Consider the following 20964-nt stretch of genomic DNA (forward strand, 5'->3'; position numbering starts at 1 on the left):
TGGGTACATGTTGCTTGCAAAATGTTACCCCAAGCCTAGAAAGCCCTTTTGCTTTTCCCCATAGGGAAAAGTGGAGATGGGGTACCTTCTTTGGGGGGCCATAACATGGCCCCCCGAAATCCAATCATTCTGAAACTTGGGAGGTCGTTAGGAGAAGGTCCCCACCAAGTTTGGTTTGCTTGCTAAAGAAAATGCCCCCCCCAAGGCTCCCAGAAAGCCGGAAACATGTTCCCCATTGAAAACAACGTCCGAATCTTTAAGAAGCAAACCTGAATCTTTTCGAATCTTTATTCTGAAACTTTTTCCTGATTCGGGTATTCCTGAAACTTTTTCCTGATTTGGGTATTCCGAATCGGGAAATCCGAATCACCCTGGCCCTGCACACCCCTAGATGGAACAAGATTGGTATGATATGGTTCCTACAACAACCCAATCTAGTTAACATCCTGGCTGCAATTTATTTCTTATGAAACCGTTGCTGTTACATTGTTAAATGTTGTTAAATGTAACAGCCCTCTTTTAATTTACTTCATACTTCATATGTCATGAAGGTCATTCATTTCATAGCTAAACAGCAAGGAAACACAAGTAAAAGAAAGGAACCATGATCTCAGTTCCAGAGGACTGTAAATTCACTTTAATTTTGAATAGGTGTTAGGATTCTAATTGTTTTAAATCTGGTCTTTTGATATACTATCAGAAACCGAACCGAAGAAATTCTGTGAGAGAAATATCTATTCTACCATATATTGTTCTAAAAATGTTTAGATTATTTTGAGCAGTCTGCCAAGCAGAGCAGCAATCATCTGGGCTCCAACACAGAATCTCAAATGGAATCTGCATGTGTAGTCAGTTTCCCACAAGTCATTATGAAGACTTTCCAATGTAATCAAGCAGGAAAACTTCCTACCATTATTTCTGCAATAGTACTAACATACTATGGAAAAGCAATCTACCTCCAAGGACTCAGCTACTACTGTTTTCTTAAACAGATGCATAGGAACCCTACATCTGACATCTCAGCTTAATAAATATTTGCTGACTTACTAGGGATCTGCAATAGACAATGTACAGTATATACATATACACAAGACCTCTAAGTAACACAGTCCATCACAGAAAAGAAGGCCAAGTCCAATGCTTGCTAAGGGGATCCGGGACAACAGCAAATCCCGGATGGTCCTTGGATTTATTTACTTAGGTGTTTTATATTTCACCTTTTCAAAGCAGATAACAAAAGTTATTTTAAAATTACAATAAAATACTAAATTGCACATCTCTTTACCAGTGCCTACTTCAAATTAGTTTTAGGTGGTAGCTGTGTTAGTCTGCAATAGAACAGCAGGATTTGAGTACAGTGGCACCTTAGAGAAGAACAAATCTCCCTCTCCAAGTATAAACTTTCAAGAGTCAGAGCTCCTTTGTTCAGATACAGGGAGGTGTAGAGATCCCTGAGCTTTTATATAATAGTCATGAGGTGGGCGGGGTGAAAAGGAAGTCAGGATGTAAAGGTACAATGTAGCTTGATTAGAGCAGAAATTAGCATCTGCAGCGAGATGAGAACCCTTTATCTCCATTCAGTCCTACTAGGTTCCATTCTGAACCTATAAATGAACTCAGGCTCAGCAATCTCACGTTGTAATCTGCCTCTGAAGCTTCTTTCTTTGAGAATAGCCACATTTACGTCAACAATGTTCTCCCACTGATTTCTGAGTGTTGTGGCTTTTAATGACAGATTTATGTCAGTGTATTCTGGATCTGGAGTTTGCTAGTCTACCAGAAAAATTAGATCTGTGTTCTTCCCCCAGATGCAAGAATAACTCTTGGGTTTTCTGCAAGTACAAAACATACACACACACACACACACAAACATCTAGTCCTTTATCAAGGCAAGCTCATTATTTAAGTTCATAAAATCAACTCTCTGTGGCCACTGGAGGCCACTATTGCACTTCAAAAACAAACTGCCCGATGTGTCCTCAGTGTCTTAACCACAAGATTTTTGACTAGAAAGGTAAAGGCTTGAAATGTGCATGAATCATTTCATTCAGTTGCTTGATTCCATTACTTTTTCAGAAGCAGTAGGAAATGTTTTGGAAATGGATAATGTTGATTTGTTTTGCTGCATTAGTGTGCTTTAGTAGTAAAGTGGTTATTCTTTCTGAACTTTAGTTTTTCATTAAATCAAAAATATTTTAAAAGTCTCCAAGAATAATCCTAAATATTGTTTTTTAACGTGGAGCTTCCTTACTGCCACTCCAACACAGTCTCACAAAAATCTTCATGGTAATGCAAATAATATATGCTTGTTTGCTTTTCTTGCAGACATTGGAAAAAGGACTACACTTTCTAAAAAGACTGGAAGTGCTGTATGCACACAGCTGCAGGACTGTCAAGGGTTAACCACTCACAGACTTGGAGAGCTCTGAGTGACAAGCTACTCCAAGGAATCTGATTGGGTAGCATGAGCTGGAAAGAGGTCTGTTTTTAGTCCTAGCAGTGAGGAATCAAAGAGTTAGTAAAGCAGTTTTAACACTGGCAGAAGAACTGGAGAAGTTGGCAACGAGGTTTGAGAAGTAGGTGCAGATTCCCAAATGGGCCAAAGAAAGAGAATAGATCTTCTAGGGAGAGGAGATTTTCCGTACCCAGTCAAACCAAGAGATAGCTCTGGAGAGTGAAGAGATCCCTGGTTAGGTATGGCTGGAAACTGCCTGTGCAGGCCTTCAGTTAACGACTGAAGGACAGCACTGGTGTTTGGAGAGACGGGAACTGGGGTACTAGAAAGTAGGTACCAGCATTTCTCACTCCAAAAAAGAAAGAGAATACTAAAAGAAAGTATACTAGAGTGTTCAGGGAAAACCAAGGGAACAGAAGCCTCAAAACAGAAGCATTTAAGTATCTTTGAAGAGCATAAGAACTGAAGTCTGTGCATGTTCAGATTTTATCTCAGATATATATATGTTGAATTACATCATAAATTTTCATTCTCTGATTTCACCTGACCTTTCCACTCTAAAGTAAATAAACTAGTTATTTATTTTTGAAATTTTAAAAATGCTATTAATGTCATTTCTGTTAAGGACAAGAGAACATCATAGCAGGTTAAAAAAAACTAAACAAAGCCTTCAGGAATAACAACAAAACATTAAAATATCACAGTCAACAAGAACTACAATGTATGTCAATTTAACAGACCCAAGAAAACCAAACGTATAGATCCATAAAATGTTTAAACATTTACTGAAGCAGCAAAACATACCTACTGAAATTTAGGAACATCCTCCTCAGGCTGATACTTGAACTACAGATCAAAAGTTCATCAGCACCTCTAGAAAAAAAGTACTCTAAATATCCTCTGTACTTGCTGAGATCACCTTCAGGCATTGAATTAGGCAGAATTAGGACAATCTGTCCCAAACAGCATTGCCGCAAAGCTGCTTTTAACCTGACATGGCTTTTAAGCCATGACAACATGGCTAGGGCTAACAACCCATAACTATGATCTGCACAAAGCAACCAAGCTGTTTCTTACAAGTCTTCCAAGATCAGATTTGTACTATAAAAAACAATTTTAAACTGCACAAATCATCACATCTGATAACTATAAAAGGGGGACACACAGGTAAACCTAATCGCTGTTGCTTCATCAGTATTTATAAACTTTAAGGAAATAATTGCTGCGGAGTAAAGGAAAACATACACAAAAGCAGTCAACCAAGCAAAAACTTTCAACACTAGATTCTAGAGAGAACATGCAGGCAAGTCTTTTCATATAAAAAGCTTACAACGACTCCATCGTTTACTCCCCCCAGTATTGGGCTGCTCAGACAAATCAGTACTCAGATAAGGAGAACTACAAATCCCACCAGCCTCATTAGCAACTTAAATCTCAAAACCCGAAGATGATATAGTCAGACAAAAAGATTCATGAAGGTAGAGACAATGCATCTTCAAAGATCAATCTCCCCCTCCCTCTCCAATGATTCTTTAGAGGGCAGCATTTCTTACAACTTAAATCTTCATAAGGTGGGGAATTAGGCTTTGGGCATATTTGCCACCCACTCTGTCATTACCCAGAAAAAGTAGAGTGCTTGTATTACTTCAATCTAATTCCTAGCCATGCACAGACCCTAATAATTTTCATGAAGGGATGGGCAGCAGATAGTCCCTAACACATAATAGGGAGTCTAAACTTCTCTCCCCCCAAATCACGTATCCTTTCCAAATGAAAGCTAGGTGTTGGCAAGTGTTTAAAGTGAGTTTCCATGGCTGCAAAACAACCATTAAGAAGACTGTCTCCTTATATTCTCTTAGTGGTTATTTGTACACTTGAAGATTGATTGTTGGGTTGGATCCCATAATCTGTCAATAGAAGATGGTGATGGTTACTGACTTTCCTACTTTCCCTAACAGCCATTTTGAACACCAGCAAAGTTATTCCTAGAGCTACAGGATCTTGGGGAATAACAGACATGCAGGCTATGGGGCTGCAGTGAGAAGGGGATGATATTGCCCACCATCCATATGGCTATTACTCTGCACAGGTCCCACGATCCCAGGAATTAACTTTATCAAGGTCAGAAATACCTTCTGAAGGGAGGTAAAAGCGGGGGAGACCTGTGATTAATAGATCCAACTCATTTCAATTTTTATGGAAGACAGGAATCCAAGACACAGTCTGAGGACTTTTAAGTCATCCTATCATTCAACTATGGCTGGAACACTTCAGGATGTCCATTCAGAATTTCACATGTGCTATCAACCAAACAAAGCTTAAAGCTTTGCACAAATTGTTTACCAACACAAATAAAGAAGCAATTCAAAAACAAAAGCATTCAAATTTCAAAAAATAATACCTGTAATCTGGCTGACGACTAGCAGGATGGTCATCTCTTGGCCATCTGTACCCTGGATCATCCTATGAAATATGAAAGATACCTGAAGGTTGTAAGTCAACATGGTACAGAATCAAGTATGAATGACAATGAACAATTTGGTTGCTTTTCTCCTACAGTTTAAGAACAATTAATTTAGTACTAAGGTTTTATCATTTCATTGTTCATACTGCTAGTTTTTGTAGCATTCCCCATACCAACAGTATATAACATACTATTGGTATATAACATACCAACAGTAGATAACGAAACAGTGTATTGCACACACACATTCAAATCATTTTGCCTAAATCTCCAAAATATCCACATTTTTATAAGAGATTAAAGGAAAATATGTTGATCAAACATTAAACCCAAAGACATATTTTGTTGAATCTATACAAGGAAACAAGCAAGAATAAAAACTGATGTAGGAGCCTGTATATCAGTTGAAATACTACTGCATCAAAAGGCAGCTGCCAAATACAGTATACTAACAGTACAATCTTAAGACAACTTTCCTGGGAATAAACCCCACTGAAGAGAAATAAGAAGGATTCTGAGTAGACCTGCATAAGATTGCTCTCTAACAGTGAAGTCCTAAACAGTTACTCCAGACTAAGTACATTGAATTCAATGGGCTTAGACTGGAGTAACTCTGCTTAGGATTTCACTGTTAGAGTATGCAAATTCACCACACAAATTACCACAGAAATGACGAAAGACTATTTAGGTACCATTATAATGCATGCAACCACATGTGTTAAGTTTTAAGAACTGGTGTTATAACATCTCCACTGGCTTCCTATATTAACAGTGCAATCCTGTGCAGTTACTCCTAGACTACAGTAAGTCTTCTTAGGATTGCACTGTAAATCTAGTACAGAGTTTTAGGGCTACTATAGTCTAAGAATCAAACACTGCAATCCTATGCAGAGTTACTCTAGTCTAAGCCCATTGAAATCAATGGAATAATTCAGCAGAAGATTGCACTGCAAATATCATATTTTGTTCTTAATGTTCCAAGCTTAATAATTTAAAACAACAATTGTAATAACGAAAGTATTATTTGGAAGCATGCATTCTTCAACACTGTATTCATGAAGAAAACAAAATTAAGCTACTTACACTTCTATGTGGCGGGCCACTTCTTCTTTCATGGATAAAACCACGACCTTCTTCATACTCTCTGTAGCCAACATGAGCATGACTATATTCATATCTGTAGCTTCCTTCCCCAGGTCTCTCCAGAAGTGGTGGCTTCTTGGGCCCAAAGCTGACTACTCGAGGGTAGTCATCCTAAAAATTGAAAATATATGCAACATACAACTCTTTAAAAAATTCATTTTAAAGCCATAAAAAGAATTCTAACATTACATTCGATGTCAGCAAAACAAAAAACAAAAGAAATCATGATACATACTGAGTTTAGCTTGTGACCCAGTTTAACAAAGAAAACCCTAAACATTCAACAAGATATTTAAGTAAACAGAAAATTACAAACATGTTCTGCAGATCTTACGGGGAAATTGTTCAGGAGTTAGACACACATGTCTAGAGGGCATGCATCTCCATAGATGACCATGCTCTTCTGCATGTTATATGGAGGAGATCTGATGCATCTCCAGTCAGCTATCAGACGAACTCCACTTGAACTAATTCTAAAAAATGCATCAGGAAACTTCTATTCAACTGTTGTTGCACTTTACTGGCTTTGCATTCACTATGTTTTCCTGATGTTGGTGTACTCCCATCCCTTTGGTTGCTATTAAATGGAAAGTACATCCTTGTAATCTGGAATTTGATTATGAGTAGTTATTCCAACCTAGCAATTATACATTCAGTTACCATTATTTCTAAGGGCAGACTATATATCTGTGTTATTAAGTTTAATCTTACTTTAAAACATCATAAAGATCCCTTTCCTCACTAATTTACCGCTGGTTATTTTAGCAAGTTTGAAAATGTCTGTCCAGAAATACGTAGCATGGGATATTCAGTATCACACATGGTATACCACACAATTTTAAGAACACACAATAAAATCAATAAGCATGATTGGATTCACTCAGGTCTGATGATACTACTTTCATTATATTTCATTTTGAGTAACTTTTAAATAGAAAAGTTAATTCCTTTTAATATTTAAGAAATTTTTTGCATAATCTCAAAATGAAGCAGATTATTCACATCTTATTTAAAAGCACATATTTTTAGAACAACCATTTTGTTCTCTGTAATTCTTAAAACAAGTTTCATACATGTACTGTTATGTCATTATTTGACATTTTGAAATTGTTATTACCTACTCTGAATCAAAGGAAGAGGCAGAACTAAAAGTTAGGATACACCAGATCTAACTGAACTTTACTGAGACATATATGCAACACTATCCAGTTCTGAAAAAAACATTCAATTAGGATAGTTCCAAAGATTATATAGTTAGTTCTGTGAATCCAAAATAGCAGTTTTTCATGACTACCCACCCCACAACCTGCAAATCACTTGTTATTGGAAGCACCTCCCAATGCAGTTAAAGTGTCCACTATTCTATACAAAAAACCCTACTGACTATTTCCAAGCCCTTGGACTTTCCTACAGTCCAAAGATCTCTGTCGATAAAGCAAATGACACATCGTGTTTGCAGTTCTGTCTTCTGTCTATTTAAATTAGAATGCAACTGCAGTTAAGCCAGTAAGAGTTGTGCAGATTCTTTGGCTTCAGCCTGCAGAAGCTCATAAAAGAGGTTTTTTTCTGTGGCAATTCCTTTTTTGCAATGCCCTGCCAGTCAAGATTAGGAAACTATTTTCCTCCTTCAGGTTATGAGTAGGAGTGTGCACTGCTAAAAAAATCTGGAATTTAGCTCGCTGTGGTATGTTCTGTAAAGATTCGGAGTATACTGAAGGGAGGGGAAGCAAAAAACCCCACCCCTCTGGGGGAAACCCCCCACCCCCACCCCACTTACTTGGCAGGGAGAGAGGAGGCCGATCAGCTGGGCAGCAGGGAAGCACGGAGCTGGCTCCACACTGCCTCCTCTGCTGCCGAAGCGACCACCTGGGTGGTGGGGAAGCACAGAACTGGCTCCTCTGACCCTTCCTGCCCCTCAAATGGCTGCCGCAGTGTTCGTGTTTGTGAACGGCATGCGGAGCCTTCTGTCTTTTAAGCTCTTCCCCTCTCCAGCTGGCTGAAGGGAGGGGGGGGGAGAACTTAAAGGGTAGAAGTAGGGCTGTGCACGGGTGGAGAGATTTGGTATTCCCGAAGCGGGAAACTGATTCGGAATACCCCCAAATCTCGGGGTTCGGGAATCGCTTCGATATGCTCTGTGAAGCTTGCTGAATCAGGTCAGCTTCAGGTATCTTTACCTGAAGCAAAACCCGAATAGCACAGCCCTAGGTAGAAGGCTCCCTGTGCCATTTGCAAATGGCGTGGGGAGTGTTTTTCCCTTTAAACTCCCCCCTCCAGCATGCCCAGGAGGCCCTTTAATCTTCAGCTGGCCCACGGGCCAGCTGAAGTTTAAAGGACTCCAAAGCTTCCTGAAGCGACCTGAATTGCTTCGGGAAGCTTTGATTGGGATGTTCGGAAAACCCAAATCTTTACAGATTGGGTCCGATTCGGACATTTTTTCCAAATCAGGAACCCAAAGTGCACACCCCTACTCCATGAGAAGATACTAAACTTTTGTTTAGAGTAGCTATGATTGTCAGCTGTTAAGTACAGATGGCGCTGAGGTCACCAACCTAAGAGCTACTGCTGAGTAATGAGAAATATCCCAAACTTCTTCCTCTCCACCAGAAGTGAAGCTATCAGCTAAACAAAATCCTATGAAATAAGGGTTTTTAAAAAAGAAAACAAAGCCTAGAGCAGATCTTTTCCTGGGTCCTCGGGGGATGCATAAACAACTGTTCAGCAACTTGTGAGCTACTGGTAGGACATGAACTACCTCCTAGACACCCCTGAGATGAACCACATGGTCTATTAGTTCTGTCTGCTCTTATACTCTATTACTGCAAATAAACAGCAACCCTTGGATTTTTCTGGACTGTTCTGATTATTTTTGGCTTGCTGGTTTACAATTTTTTGTAATAGTTATTGTATGTTTTTATGTAAATCACCTTGAGGTCATCTATAAATTATCCCAATAAAGACATGTAAATTTTTGCAATTTACTTTGGGATTGTATTCTACTGTCATAGAAAGCATAAAGCTTAATCAGGTGATAACTGTGGATATCTTGTCATTAAGGTATAAAACATTCAGGGAACCTAAAAGAAGTCAAGCTACAAATATTTTAGGGTACACTGAAATATAGTAATTTGTAACCAAAGAGACACTTAATTCAAAGAGACACTTAATAACAAAGAGTTTAACAAGTTGTTAACCAAATCATTGTTTTGCCTTTCTCTGTATCCTATGGCTCATTAACTGTTGAAAGACCAACTGACTGGCTGACTATATACCCTGTTCAATCCCATCCAATATCCAGCAGCTTGAAAATGCAGAGAGCTTTCTGGCTCCTGTAAAAAGAATTGAGAAATATCACAAAGCAGCCAAGACACGACTGAAGTAAGCACACACCCTATGCATCTTGAATAACATTTCTTTTTCAACATTCAAGACAGTACGTGCATGAGCACATGATGAAACATTCCCCACTCTAGGTAAGCTGCTGATGTGGCAGCTTCACTGCTCATTGGGACCATGGAAGGGACAGTCTGAGGGATTTTATGCATAGGTACTGTTTCCTTTTATTATATGGAAAAGGGAAAACTGGACTAGAACAGTTTCTCCAGCGTTGCTCATCCTAGGAAAGTGATAGCTGCATACAGATAATTCAATAGTTACATACAGTGACTAAGTGTCCAAGGGTGATACAAAGAGACAGCCAAAATCTGGTCACCATTACAAATCATGCAATTGCATGAAGAATGTGAAAAAAATAAACATAACCATTAAGATTTATAGCCAACCTACATGTGGAAGAGAATAATAAATATCTAGGTAACAAATGCTAATACCTGATGCTTTATGCTGCCAAATGTAAACGGCATACCCTGTAAATAAAATAATTTGGAAAGGGTTCTTGAAATTCTATCATCACAAGAGCTCAAGTTAAAGGAACTGATTTACCTCACCACTTATAATTCAGATTATAATATGTTCATAAAAGAGAATTCAGTTTTGAGTATAGTACAGAAATGTTATTCCAACTTGGAATAAAGCACCACATATATTTCAAAGTCTGTTCTGATCTGTCCCCAATAAGTGCCAATTCTGACATTTTTTCTACTCACATTAAGATGCAAATAGAGAAGCATAAAATTTTGTAATGTGCAAGGCAGGAATCCTTATAATGTCAATTTCACACAGAATGCCTTATATGCAGAGTTGGCAAAACTCAAGAAGCAGATCTGTAAATTGCATCTGATCAGGAAGCAAAGCCTTGCATCAGATCATTCTGAACGGATAATAATAATTCAAAATATGTTGTTCTTTCCATTTAAGTTTAAGTTCTCTTAAATTACATAGGTAATTTAAATTTAAGGCACCATAGAATGCCAACGTAAAATTGGACAGGGTATAATGACCACTTCAGAACATATATTGTTTATGCAAATACACATTTCACAGCTTCACTAGACATTGAAGCTGAGGAAGAGGGTTTGGTGTGGAACATAATTTAATTCCTTTCTTCATTAAGATTATGCTTTCTGCTTTAGTCCTTTCACACTTACTTGAGAAAAGAGAACTAGGTAAAATTTATTTCTGAATATAGATGCAAAAGTTTGGGTTTTAAGTCTGATTTTTAATGTGCTGTTTAAAGTGCAGGAATTTGAACTCTCCAGTGCAGTATGAGAAAGTATGATTACAAAGATAAAGTTAAAACTTCATTATGCCTAAATTCTGTAAAGATTATGTTCCTCCCACAAAACACTGCAGATGCACACCTTTTCCTATGGAATATAATGAGAAGTTAGAAGGAAAGCAAAACACAAAGGTTATAAGAACCTGCTCAAAGAGCTGAAAGCTGTACTGGCTGCGCAGTTAAAAACCAAACAAAGGTCAACACATATATCTGAGAAATAAGAATAGATTTTTCCAGAAAGCTGATTTATACAGTTTAACCAGATTATGCACCTGATCACTACTGAAGGTACAGAGAAGCATAGTAGATATGTTATTTCACTTCATTTTAAGTTATTGCAAAAATACGATTTCCCACTTTAGACTACTAAGGCTACCAATATATAATGAATTACCAAATATATGAAATAACGAATCCCCACTGAAGCACCACCAAGGTTTCCAGCCTGATTTTTATGGACACATTCTATACAATCCAATATGGGCTTGTCTTTTCTACATGCCTGCAAGTTTGGTACCTTAAATATAAATCAACAATATGCAATCTAAAACAACACAACAGTTAGGAAACACATACAAAATATTATTAAGTGAGCAAGATAATTTATATTAAAAACAATATCTTACATCAGGACGTGGTGGAAGCCTCTCTCGTGGAAGTCTTTCATACTCGTAGCGCTCATCAGACCACATTTCATCTCTTCTATATGCCACTAAAGATGAAGGCTTGATCAGTAAACGTGTACTTGATATTTATATCAGTAAAAAACTGGAAATGTTTGGATGTCTGCTTCTTCTCATAATAACTAATACCACAATTCTATAGTCAGTCTTTCTCAAACTGGGATCCAAGACAGGGAGTGAGCCCTTTCTGCAGCCATCAAACCAACATGAAAACAGAACCCTCTGTTTGCTAGGGATGGGAACAGGGATTCTCCACTGCAAGTGAAGGGACAGAATCAGCCTCCCCATCTTTTGAAGGACAAGAACTCACTGAGCTGCCTCTGTCTGCTGTTAGCTAACTTCCATCAAGGCAGTAATCAGAAAATGTGCCATTAGTTGTTGGGATCCAAAGCCTCAGCCCTTAATTGACTGAGAGGCATCAAGAAGGTAATGCTTCACCATTGTGGGGCAAATACTGCATTCATTCAACTAGTTTTTTTCCAGGTATGCCATCATGAAAAAGTGGTCGTCTTACATTTGCATAGAAATTACAGATGTCCAGTAATAATTTTTTTCTGTATACCTTTTTTTAGGGAGGTTGTTTTTAAGGGGGTATTTCGTCTTATATTCACAGGCATATTCTTTTCAATTAAATACCGTATCATCAATCTACTCACTTGAGGGAGGGAGTTTAACTGCTACTTCCGTGCAAAACAGTGAAAATTAAAATATCTTTCTAGACTTTAAAGGAGCTACTTTGCCAAGCACCAACCCCAGATATGTAAAACTTCCAGAAACGTTGAAATATACAATACTTACATTTCCTATCAAACCTAAACCTTTGCTAATGCTTTAATAACATAAAATGCACCATTCATAACTCAGTTACCATATAAAAATGAAATTTAAAAATATAAATATCTTCATTTTCTATATGAAAAACTGCAAGCATTTCCAGTACTTGAGAAAGAGTTGCAGCCACTACAACTTATACTATAGCACACGCATCTTGCCATCTGAGAGAATGGGGTGGGGAATTAAAAATGTAGGTAGAAAACAAATTCTATAGAAAACAAAACACATTATTTGGACAGATACAATCACAATAGACACCACTATATTTATACATTAAACTTTAAAACACTGAATTTTTGATAATTTATTATCATTAGGCACATCATAGCATATTAATTGTTGCAAAAAGTGATTTACATTTAAACAAAAATATTCTACAGTAAACATAGGAAGTATACTATACTGTAGATTGTCTGATATAATGTTTTCATATTACACATTTTGAGTAAAATTGTCTTTCATTTACTCATTCCAAAAGAAAAAAATAGGGCCTTTTTCAGCTTGGCCCCAAATTTTGGAAAAATAAGAAAAGCCTGACTTTTTTATACCTTCAATAAGAAAGTGTTTGCCTTAAGAAGCACTTCACTCATTCTAAAAGTGAAAATATTTCTTAAGAGTTAGTGGTTCTCCAAATTTTCCAATTTTTATGTTAGAAATTTTTTTTAAAGGTCTAGGGGAATTTCCCCCCTGCATTTTTCCAAGGTACAGATTGGTTTGAAGAGATTACTTAAGAGATTACTTATTTTTTTTATTTATTTCAAATATCTATTCCGCCCTCATCGCGAGCAGGCTCAGGGCAGATAACAACAGCACTCAGTCTGCAGTTTACAAAGGGCTACTTCAGCAATTACCATCACATTTACTTCCATCCCTGGCATGAGGTCTACACTTCAGGGAGGCTTGCAACCTACCTATGCTTCTGGTAGTGGTTGTTTCAAAGTGAAAACCTCCTGCCAACCATAAGCCCCACTTGGCAAGGGTCCTATCCACCTTCCTCAAACATGGGACAGGTGCCACATTGGAGAAGAGTGTTCAGAAGAGCTAAAGGTGGTATGTTAAAGAGACATATGTGGTTCCCAACTTTTCTAGACTCTGGGCACCTCTGGAATTCTTACATGGGGTAGGGGGCACAACCACAAAAAGGCTGCCACAAGAGGCAGAACTAACAACAAAATCTCAGGGAGTGATATCATGCATAACACTAATAGTAACTCTTCAACATTTCAGGTAGAAATTGTTTAACAGGATGCCTATTAAAATGAACATATTGTTTAAATCTATTTTCTTGCATACACAAGGCATATCTTTAAATCATACAATAAAGATCCTTGTGAAGTGGAAGCAGCTGCTGCTGATAAGTTTTTAAAAATCTGTACAGCCAATCTTATGTCTAATGACCATTTGGAAGTCATAATTGGCAAAAGGCCCACCTAGCTCAGCGCTTTCTAAAAACACTTCACAGGTCCGAGGAAAGGCACTACACTGGGGACCCCTGATCTAGCTTCTCTCTTCTGCAGCTGCACTCAGATTTCATTACAAAGTAGCCTCTGATAAGAACAAACTTTCATTCACATGCCACACAGTTTGTTGTGACACCTTAAGTCAAGATTTTTTTATAAATTTGGTTTGTTTTCCCCCTACAAATTGGGATTCTAAACTAGGGCTAAACTACAATTTAAAATTCTGGTTTATACACAAGAAGCAAACCACTATGTGTTTAAACAGCTGTCTTTATGTACAATGAATTGCAACTTAGGAAACTGAAACTTCCTAAACCAGGAAGCCCTCAAAATTTATACAGCAAGCAAGTAGAGAGGCAATGCAGAGTGTTCCCAAAAATCTCAGGCTTATTTCTGAATGGAGCCTGGCATTGTATTGTATTGGCTATTATGCCAGCCACGTACAAGCTTACTAGATCAAAAGAAAGGGGTAGGGATAGGAAATATTACCCTGTTTGGGTAATTACTCTCTCTCCCCATTTGTATCCTGTCCTTCCTCCAAGGAGCTCAAGGTGGCATAATTTGTCCTAACCACCATTCTGGGAACTGGTTAGGCTCAAGATCACCCAGTGAGAACTGAACTCAGATCTCCAGAGACACAGGCTAAAACTCTAGCCACTACAGCATAGCAGCTCGCTTTTCTCACACAGGCATTTTTTGTGTTCTTTCGCATAATCTCTCAGGGGAGAGGGACACTTTGGAGGGCATTTTAGGTGGTTTCAAGGAAAGAAATGTAAGGCACTTGCATTTTTGCAACCAGAAAATAGGTTAGTTCTGACACTTCTGAGGAAACTAAGTTATTTAAACGTGTATGACTAAACAAGAAACTAATAAGTAGGACTTTCCATAACAACTGCTACTGAGCAAAATACTTATTATTCTGTTACCAGATTATAATTTTGCTAAAAAAAAATTGTGATATTTCACTGGGACATCATTGTATTTCTTCTTATTGCTACTATTTACTTAATTCTCACTTTTTTTCTGTGGGAACTCAAAACAGTTTTCACTGTTCTGCCCCCAACTTATTTGTCAAGTGAAAGGAAGTCTAATTTTGCCTTGAAAAGTGGATTCAATCCTGAGTGTCCCAGATCCTCGTACAGTTCTAAGCCCTGCCTCATGCTGATGTACACTGACCAGCATGCTCTTATGGCATACTGGACAAGCTGGCAAAAATAACGAAAAAGGGTTTTCCCTCCAACAGCCCCAGTATAGAACTTGGGGGGGGGGGGGGTTTCAGCAAAAAAGGAGAGGCAAAAAGTCACACACAGCAGGCTGACATCCTTCCATCAGCAGGAATGCTCCATTACCTCAACAGTATGATTTAAAAAATTCTAAACTTTGTTTTAAAGCTATTTCTCTTTCATGGCGATATAAACATTTAATAATAACTACCCATATTTATTGGGGGTTTTTTGTAACAGCCTGTTTGTAGCTCATTTTGTTACTTTTTCTCAGGAGCAGCATTTTGGGCTGCAGCTAGAAAGGAGAAAGTTGCACTCCACCTTCCATCCACAGAAACACACCACTGGATCCAAGACCAAGTGTTCCTGAGGATGGTATACATATTTATGGGTATAAAGCTGAGGTATTAAAAATAGATACCTAATGTGCATGTGTAGTTTGTATAAACAAATCTATCTATCTATCTATCTATCTATCTATCTATCTATCTATCTATCTATCTATCTATCTATCTATCTATCTATCTATCTATCTATCTATCTGAGAGCATCTATTTTATCTACACAGTAAAATAAAGAACATTTGTTTATTACCAAAATTAACTCTAGCCATCAATGCATTTTCCAGACCTAAGAAGAAATTTCCAAACATTACTTACTTTTATTCTTGTTTCAACAGTATTTTGAATCCCAGTCGAGTTCCTGTGTATTTTAAAAACAAATATATAAGGGAGGAAAATCTCTGAGGTAAAGATGTGGAAGATCAGACCAAGCATATTTAAGAAGCAGATTTTACTTTACTCAATGCAAGCTATTCATTTTATTTACACAAAAGGTAAAGGTGTTTTATTTCTTTAAAAGTTTTTCTATTTAATTGATTAATCAATGAGACAGACCAAAAAACCTCTTTTAATCATCTAAAAAGATGTCTCCAGATGTATTAAAAATAATTTTAAATCAAGCAGTTACCCAAAAAAGTGGATGGTACCATTTTAGAATCACAGTTAAAAATTAACTTTAAAATGAGAATTCCAAGTATTTCTACCACACTCCAGCAAGGTAGTGTCTATTTATATTTTTAAAAAATACATTAGTAACCTGCAGCTATCACTCTATGAGCAAGTCCATGGAGCCCAACAAGAGTTTTTACAAAGTGGGTGAGGCCAGGTGGATTGGCCACTAGAGAACTGATTGGCTGTACAGATTTTTAAAAGGGACTTCGGCAGCAGCTGCCACCATCCCACAAGTATCTTCAGCATATAACTGAAGATAAGCTGTGTGTATTCAAGAAAATGTTTTTAAACAATGTTAGTTTCAAAAGTCATCCTGTTAAACAGAGCTTCTGCCTGAAATGTTTAAGAGTTACTATTAGAGTTATGTTTGGTCTCATTCCCTGAGATTTTGTTGTTTGCTTCTACCTCTTGGCTTCTGCCTCCAAAGATGCCTGCAGGCTCAAAAAGGTTGGCAACCCTTCCTCTAAAGTCAAATGGCAGTATGAAACCAAATATGTCTATTTGAAAAATAAATTGAAAATAAAAATAAAATTAATTTTTTTAGATTAAATTAAAATTTCTGATATACCTTACTAGAATACTAGAATAACCAGTATGTTAAGGGAACAGGAAGAAAGACTTTAATGAGATGAATGGGAATCTCAGAGATGCTTTAAAGGAAACTATCAAGATGAACACTTGTCAATAATTCAAGTGCAACTCATGCACAGATTTATACCAGTACACTAGCAGTACAATCTTAAACAGAGTATTTCTGCTTGGGAATGAGCTGTTAACAGTTACACAAGATGTTTTATTACTGTTTGTAAAAGCCTGTTTGTGGCACTGGGCTGTTTAAAGTGTCTGGGCTGTTTAAAGTTTATGGATTATTAATCAAAACATTAACTAAGAGGAATGTTAAGTTCTATAGTTTAATTTATGCAAATAGACTTTCTTATGCTCTTTGTTGGTCTCTTACATTGATTTTGATGTGCACATGTGTGCGTTATGTGCTACAAAGTCACTTTCAACTCCAAAGTCCTACCATTAACAGCCTTTCCTGGGCTTCCTTTATTGAGTCAATCCATCTAATTTTGGGTCTTCCTCTTTTCCTATTGCCTCCAACTTTCCCTAGTATTATTCTCTTTTCCAATCATAGATCAAGAGGAGTTAGCCATGTTAGACTGTAGTAGCAAAATAGTAAACAATTCAGTAGCACCTTTAAGACTAACCAACTTTACTGTAGCATAAGCTTTCGAGAACCACAGTTCTCTTCATCAGAAGCAGATGTCTTTTCCAGTGTGTCTTATCTGTATTTTGGCTCTTTAATTACAAAAGGTTGAAGACCCTTCTTTACATGATAAGAACCACCCAAACTTTAGAAAATTACAAACAATAAATAATATCCAGCCCACCATTCAAGATCATCTTTTTCATGCTTTGATCTCTGTCCCCCACTTGCAAAGGTGAGATATTTGGCAATCAATGACAGGGATTTTTTAGAAGTGGCATCTCACCTATGGATTGCCCTCCCACTGAGATATTCCTGACACATATTTTACTTTCCTTTAGGCACCAGGCAAAAAGAAGGTTTTAACAAAGGAGTCCACATTTTAAAAAACACTGTTTTACCATCTTCTCTGAGCCTCAGTGCAATCATATCAATATCATTTTAGATGCTGTTTTTATTTTATGTGCTTGCAGGGTTTTGGTGACCCTAAGTTTACTGGCTTGAATTTTCATTGTTTTATTTGTTGGCACTGTTTATTGGGAACAACAAATACGGCTTCCCCCGGGTGGACCACAGTCAAGAATTTGACTGTTTATTGGGAGGCATACTAGTTTTCTAAATAAAAAAACTTAATTAGGAACTACCACAGGGTGTACAATGTACAAAACAGAAAAGACAAATGTCACATATATGCAATATAACCTAATTTTACAGTTTACTAGTGCAGAAGGCACAAGCACAGGGAACACCATCATAGCTTTCAGATGGGAGTGAGTGCAGAAAGAGATGAGAAGCCAACAGTGTCAACCAAAATTGACAAAAAGCATGGAAGAACAAGACCATTTTTGCCTTACATATCAAAGGCAATAGGTTTCATGCTAGGTAAACGTCTTTGGTGAGCAAATTCCTCAGTATGAGCACCACAATAAATGTCTCTGGTGCCCCTAAACCTGTTTAACAGTACACAGAGCAGGACTCTTGATTACCTGACAGAAAGCCTCAAATGGGGGCAGCAACCCTTTAAATAGCAGGGTCTCAGGCTGTTGCTATTAGGGTGGGAAACATGGAGGAAGACAAATTTAACTGTCAACTGAATAACATGGATCCATCCCTTAAGCTGCTGTCCCCCGGCCCTGTCTTGTTCCCACACCGCAGAAGGATGTTTCATTGAAATATGAATACAACAGGGTATGTGCATGTGGCACAAAAGGAGTCACAGCTAGAGATGAGAGGCCTTTTTCAATTTTTTTCAATGATAAAGTTGGGGAAGTTAGCAAGCGAGTGCCTGCCTGCCTGCCTGCCTGCCTAAGGAGAGACTGTTTATTAAACAGCAGTGCTGCTGTCATCTGCTCTGCCTTCTGCACTAGTAAACTGTAAAATTAGGTTATCTTGCATATCTGTGAAATTTCTCTTTTCTGTTTTGTACACTGTACATCACTTTACTGTATGAAACAAAGTTGGTTAAAAGTAGCCTAAATAAACAATAACTAGCATTTTGAAAGTTACCTGAAAACAAACTGGCAGCCAGTATAAATGTCTCAAAACTAGTGAAATATATTCCCAGTAACTCACACCAGCAGGCAAATCTCTCTGCTGTGCTTTGTCCCAACTGAAACTTGTGAACAGCCTTCAAATGCAGCCCGACTTAACACACTGCAGTATTTCAAACTGAATGTGATCAGAGCATGAATAGTCATGGCTAGAATATGCCTGACTAGAGATGTGAAGGGAATTTTTATTAAAAAAAATAAATTTTTAATTTTTTTAAAAAAATAAAAAATTGTGGGTGAGGTTCTGGAGTCTTTTATCAATTTTCCAATAAAAAATCAGAAAATTAGGGTGAGTGCTGGAATTCTTTTAGAATGCATATAATGCTTCTTAAGGCAAGGTTTTCAATATCAAAATGTTTAGCATGAAAAACTCTTGGGTTTAAAAAAAAAATTCAAAGGAAAAATTGGGAAAGTTTGAGGAAGCACTGGAAAAAACCCTCTCCTACGACATACTCTTCTTAAAGAGAAAATTGTACAACACAATTATTCCAATGGAAAAATTAGGAAATTTGGGGGAGCACCAAAAATCTCATACTGTAAACATATGTAACAATTTCAATCATTTTTGCATAAATGTAAATAATTCTGGCAACAATTAACTTTCTATATGTTTAATGATAGTATGTTATTAAACAGTTCAGTGTTTTCAGTGTTACTAAGATCAGCTTAATATCCAAACATGCTGGCAGTCCTACCTATTGTGACTCAATGAAACAGTTTCTATTAAAATGAAATGCTTTCTTTTGTTTACTACAAAATTTGTTTTCTACTTTCAACTTTCTCTGTCTCTCATATTCAAAAATTAAAGATATATGTGCTATGATAGCATAGGGTACAACAGTTTGCAATACTTTCTCAAGTACAGGGTATAATTGCAAGTTCATATAAAAAACTAACATATTTATTCTAAATTCTTTAAACATATCTAAATTTCTTAAATATATTTAAATTCCTTAAAATTTGCCAAATAGCACAATTTTATATGCTAAGTTGTAAATGATGTCTTTCATGTTGTACAATAAGTAAAAGAATCTTAAGTTTGACAGGAAAATATTGCATATATTTCAATTTTTCTCAAGATTTCCAATTTTTCCAAAAAAGGGAGGAGGAGAATCCCTCTCCCCAGTGGCTTCAAAATTTCCAAAAAAAATTCTCTCTCTATGACTGACAAAGAAAGACCATGTAGGTATTTCTTTGTCAAAGGCATTAAGCACCACAAAGCCTATCCACTTTTAAGTTAAGATGTAATAGCACCCCCAGCTACAAACTTGCTGTTTAAAGGGCAGCTCCAGGAAGAACAGTTTGAATCTAAAATCCAGGATTCACAGTATTAATAGCACGGCAATATAACGTAGAGTGAGCTTTAGTTTATTGGCCTCCTCCAGTCTAGGCGGTTACCTTCGCCAGGTAGTCATTAAGGAGGTCCACTGAATCTTGGACCCAGTAGAAAAGGAGAAACAGAGCAGCATGTGATCAGCACACTCATAGTGCTCTAAATCTTTGGATCCCAGAAATTTTATACAGATATTAAACAGAATTGGGGGAACCCTATGAAATCCTGCAGCATTAGTGTTACAGAACAGATGCCTTCCGACATTGCCTTTTGGTACTACTGATCAGTCAGACAGGAATGGATCCATCAGATTGCAGTGCCCCAGTACCCATTGTGGCCAGCAGTTCCCAGAGGATACCATAATAAATTTATCGTAAGTGCTGAGAAGTTACTTGTGACTACCAGCCTATCAATATCAGCATTATCTACTCCAATTGGCAGTAGCTCTCCATGGTTTCAGGTGTCTTTCACATTACCCACTACCTGATTCTTTTAACTGAAGACATAAAGGACTGAACACAAAACTTCCTGCATGTGAAGCACATACCCTAACATTAAGTCAGGCTCCTTCCTAAAGTATCAAATAAAGTTACACGTTCAAGTATTTACTCAGTGAAGGTCTTCGGTTGGGGCAAGCAAAACAGCTTCAGACCAGAATATGGTGTGGATCTTCTCTATAAAAACGCCATTGCTTTCAACAGGATTACATTCAGATGGGCCAGCAGTCCACAAAACGCAGCCTCAGCGACACCGCCGTGCCCAATATTGACCCGATTCATGACTAGCTCACTGACTGGAGTCCTCAAAGCGGACATCCATCTAATACAGTCAGATCCAGTGGAGCTGATGGTCAAGCTCCGAACCGGCGGCTTCCTCCCAGAACGCTCCACCCACTCCCCGCACTGCTCCTCCACTTTCCGG

The 20964-nt window shown here is 37.6% G+C and overlaps 1 protein-coding gene across 7 annotated transcripts in view; it reads right to left on the minus strand.

The window, feature by feature from the left end:
• The window catches only part of PPHLN1 (periphilin 1), a 71256-nt gene that overhangs the window by 49623 nt on the left and 669 nt on the right, over positions 1-20964 (minus strand). For 3 of the 7 annotated variants that reach the window (XM_054988072.1, XM_054988069.1, XM_054988070.1), the window contains exons 2-6: positions 15597-15639; positions 11364-11449; positions 9890-9925; positions 6003-6173; positions 4857-4918 (exon numbers count right to left, since the gene is read on the minus strand). In XM_054988072.1, coding sequence (XP_054844047.1) covers positions 4857-4918; positions 6003-6173; positions 9890-9925; positions 11364-11449; position 15597 — 356 coding nt within the window. In that variant the 5' untranslated portion in view covers positions 15598-15639. Of the gene's footprint in view, positions 1-4856; positions 4919-6002; positions 6174-9889; positions 9926-11363; positions 11450-15596; positions 15640-20652; positions 20685-20964 lie in introns of those variants that run through there. The other 4 variants (XM_054988073.1, XM_054988076.1, XM_054988071.1 and 1 more) reach the window with 3 other exon arrangements.

The sequence above is a fragment of the Eublepharis macularius genome, chromosome 9, assembly GCF_028583425.1.
Source record: "Eublepharis macularius isolate TG4126 chromosome 9, MPM_Emac_v1.0, whole genome shotgun sequence".
NCBI classification, from domain to species: domain Eukaryota; kingdom Metazoa; phylum Chordata; class Lepidosauria; order Squamata; family Eublepharidae; genus Eublepharis; species Eublepharis macularius.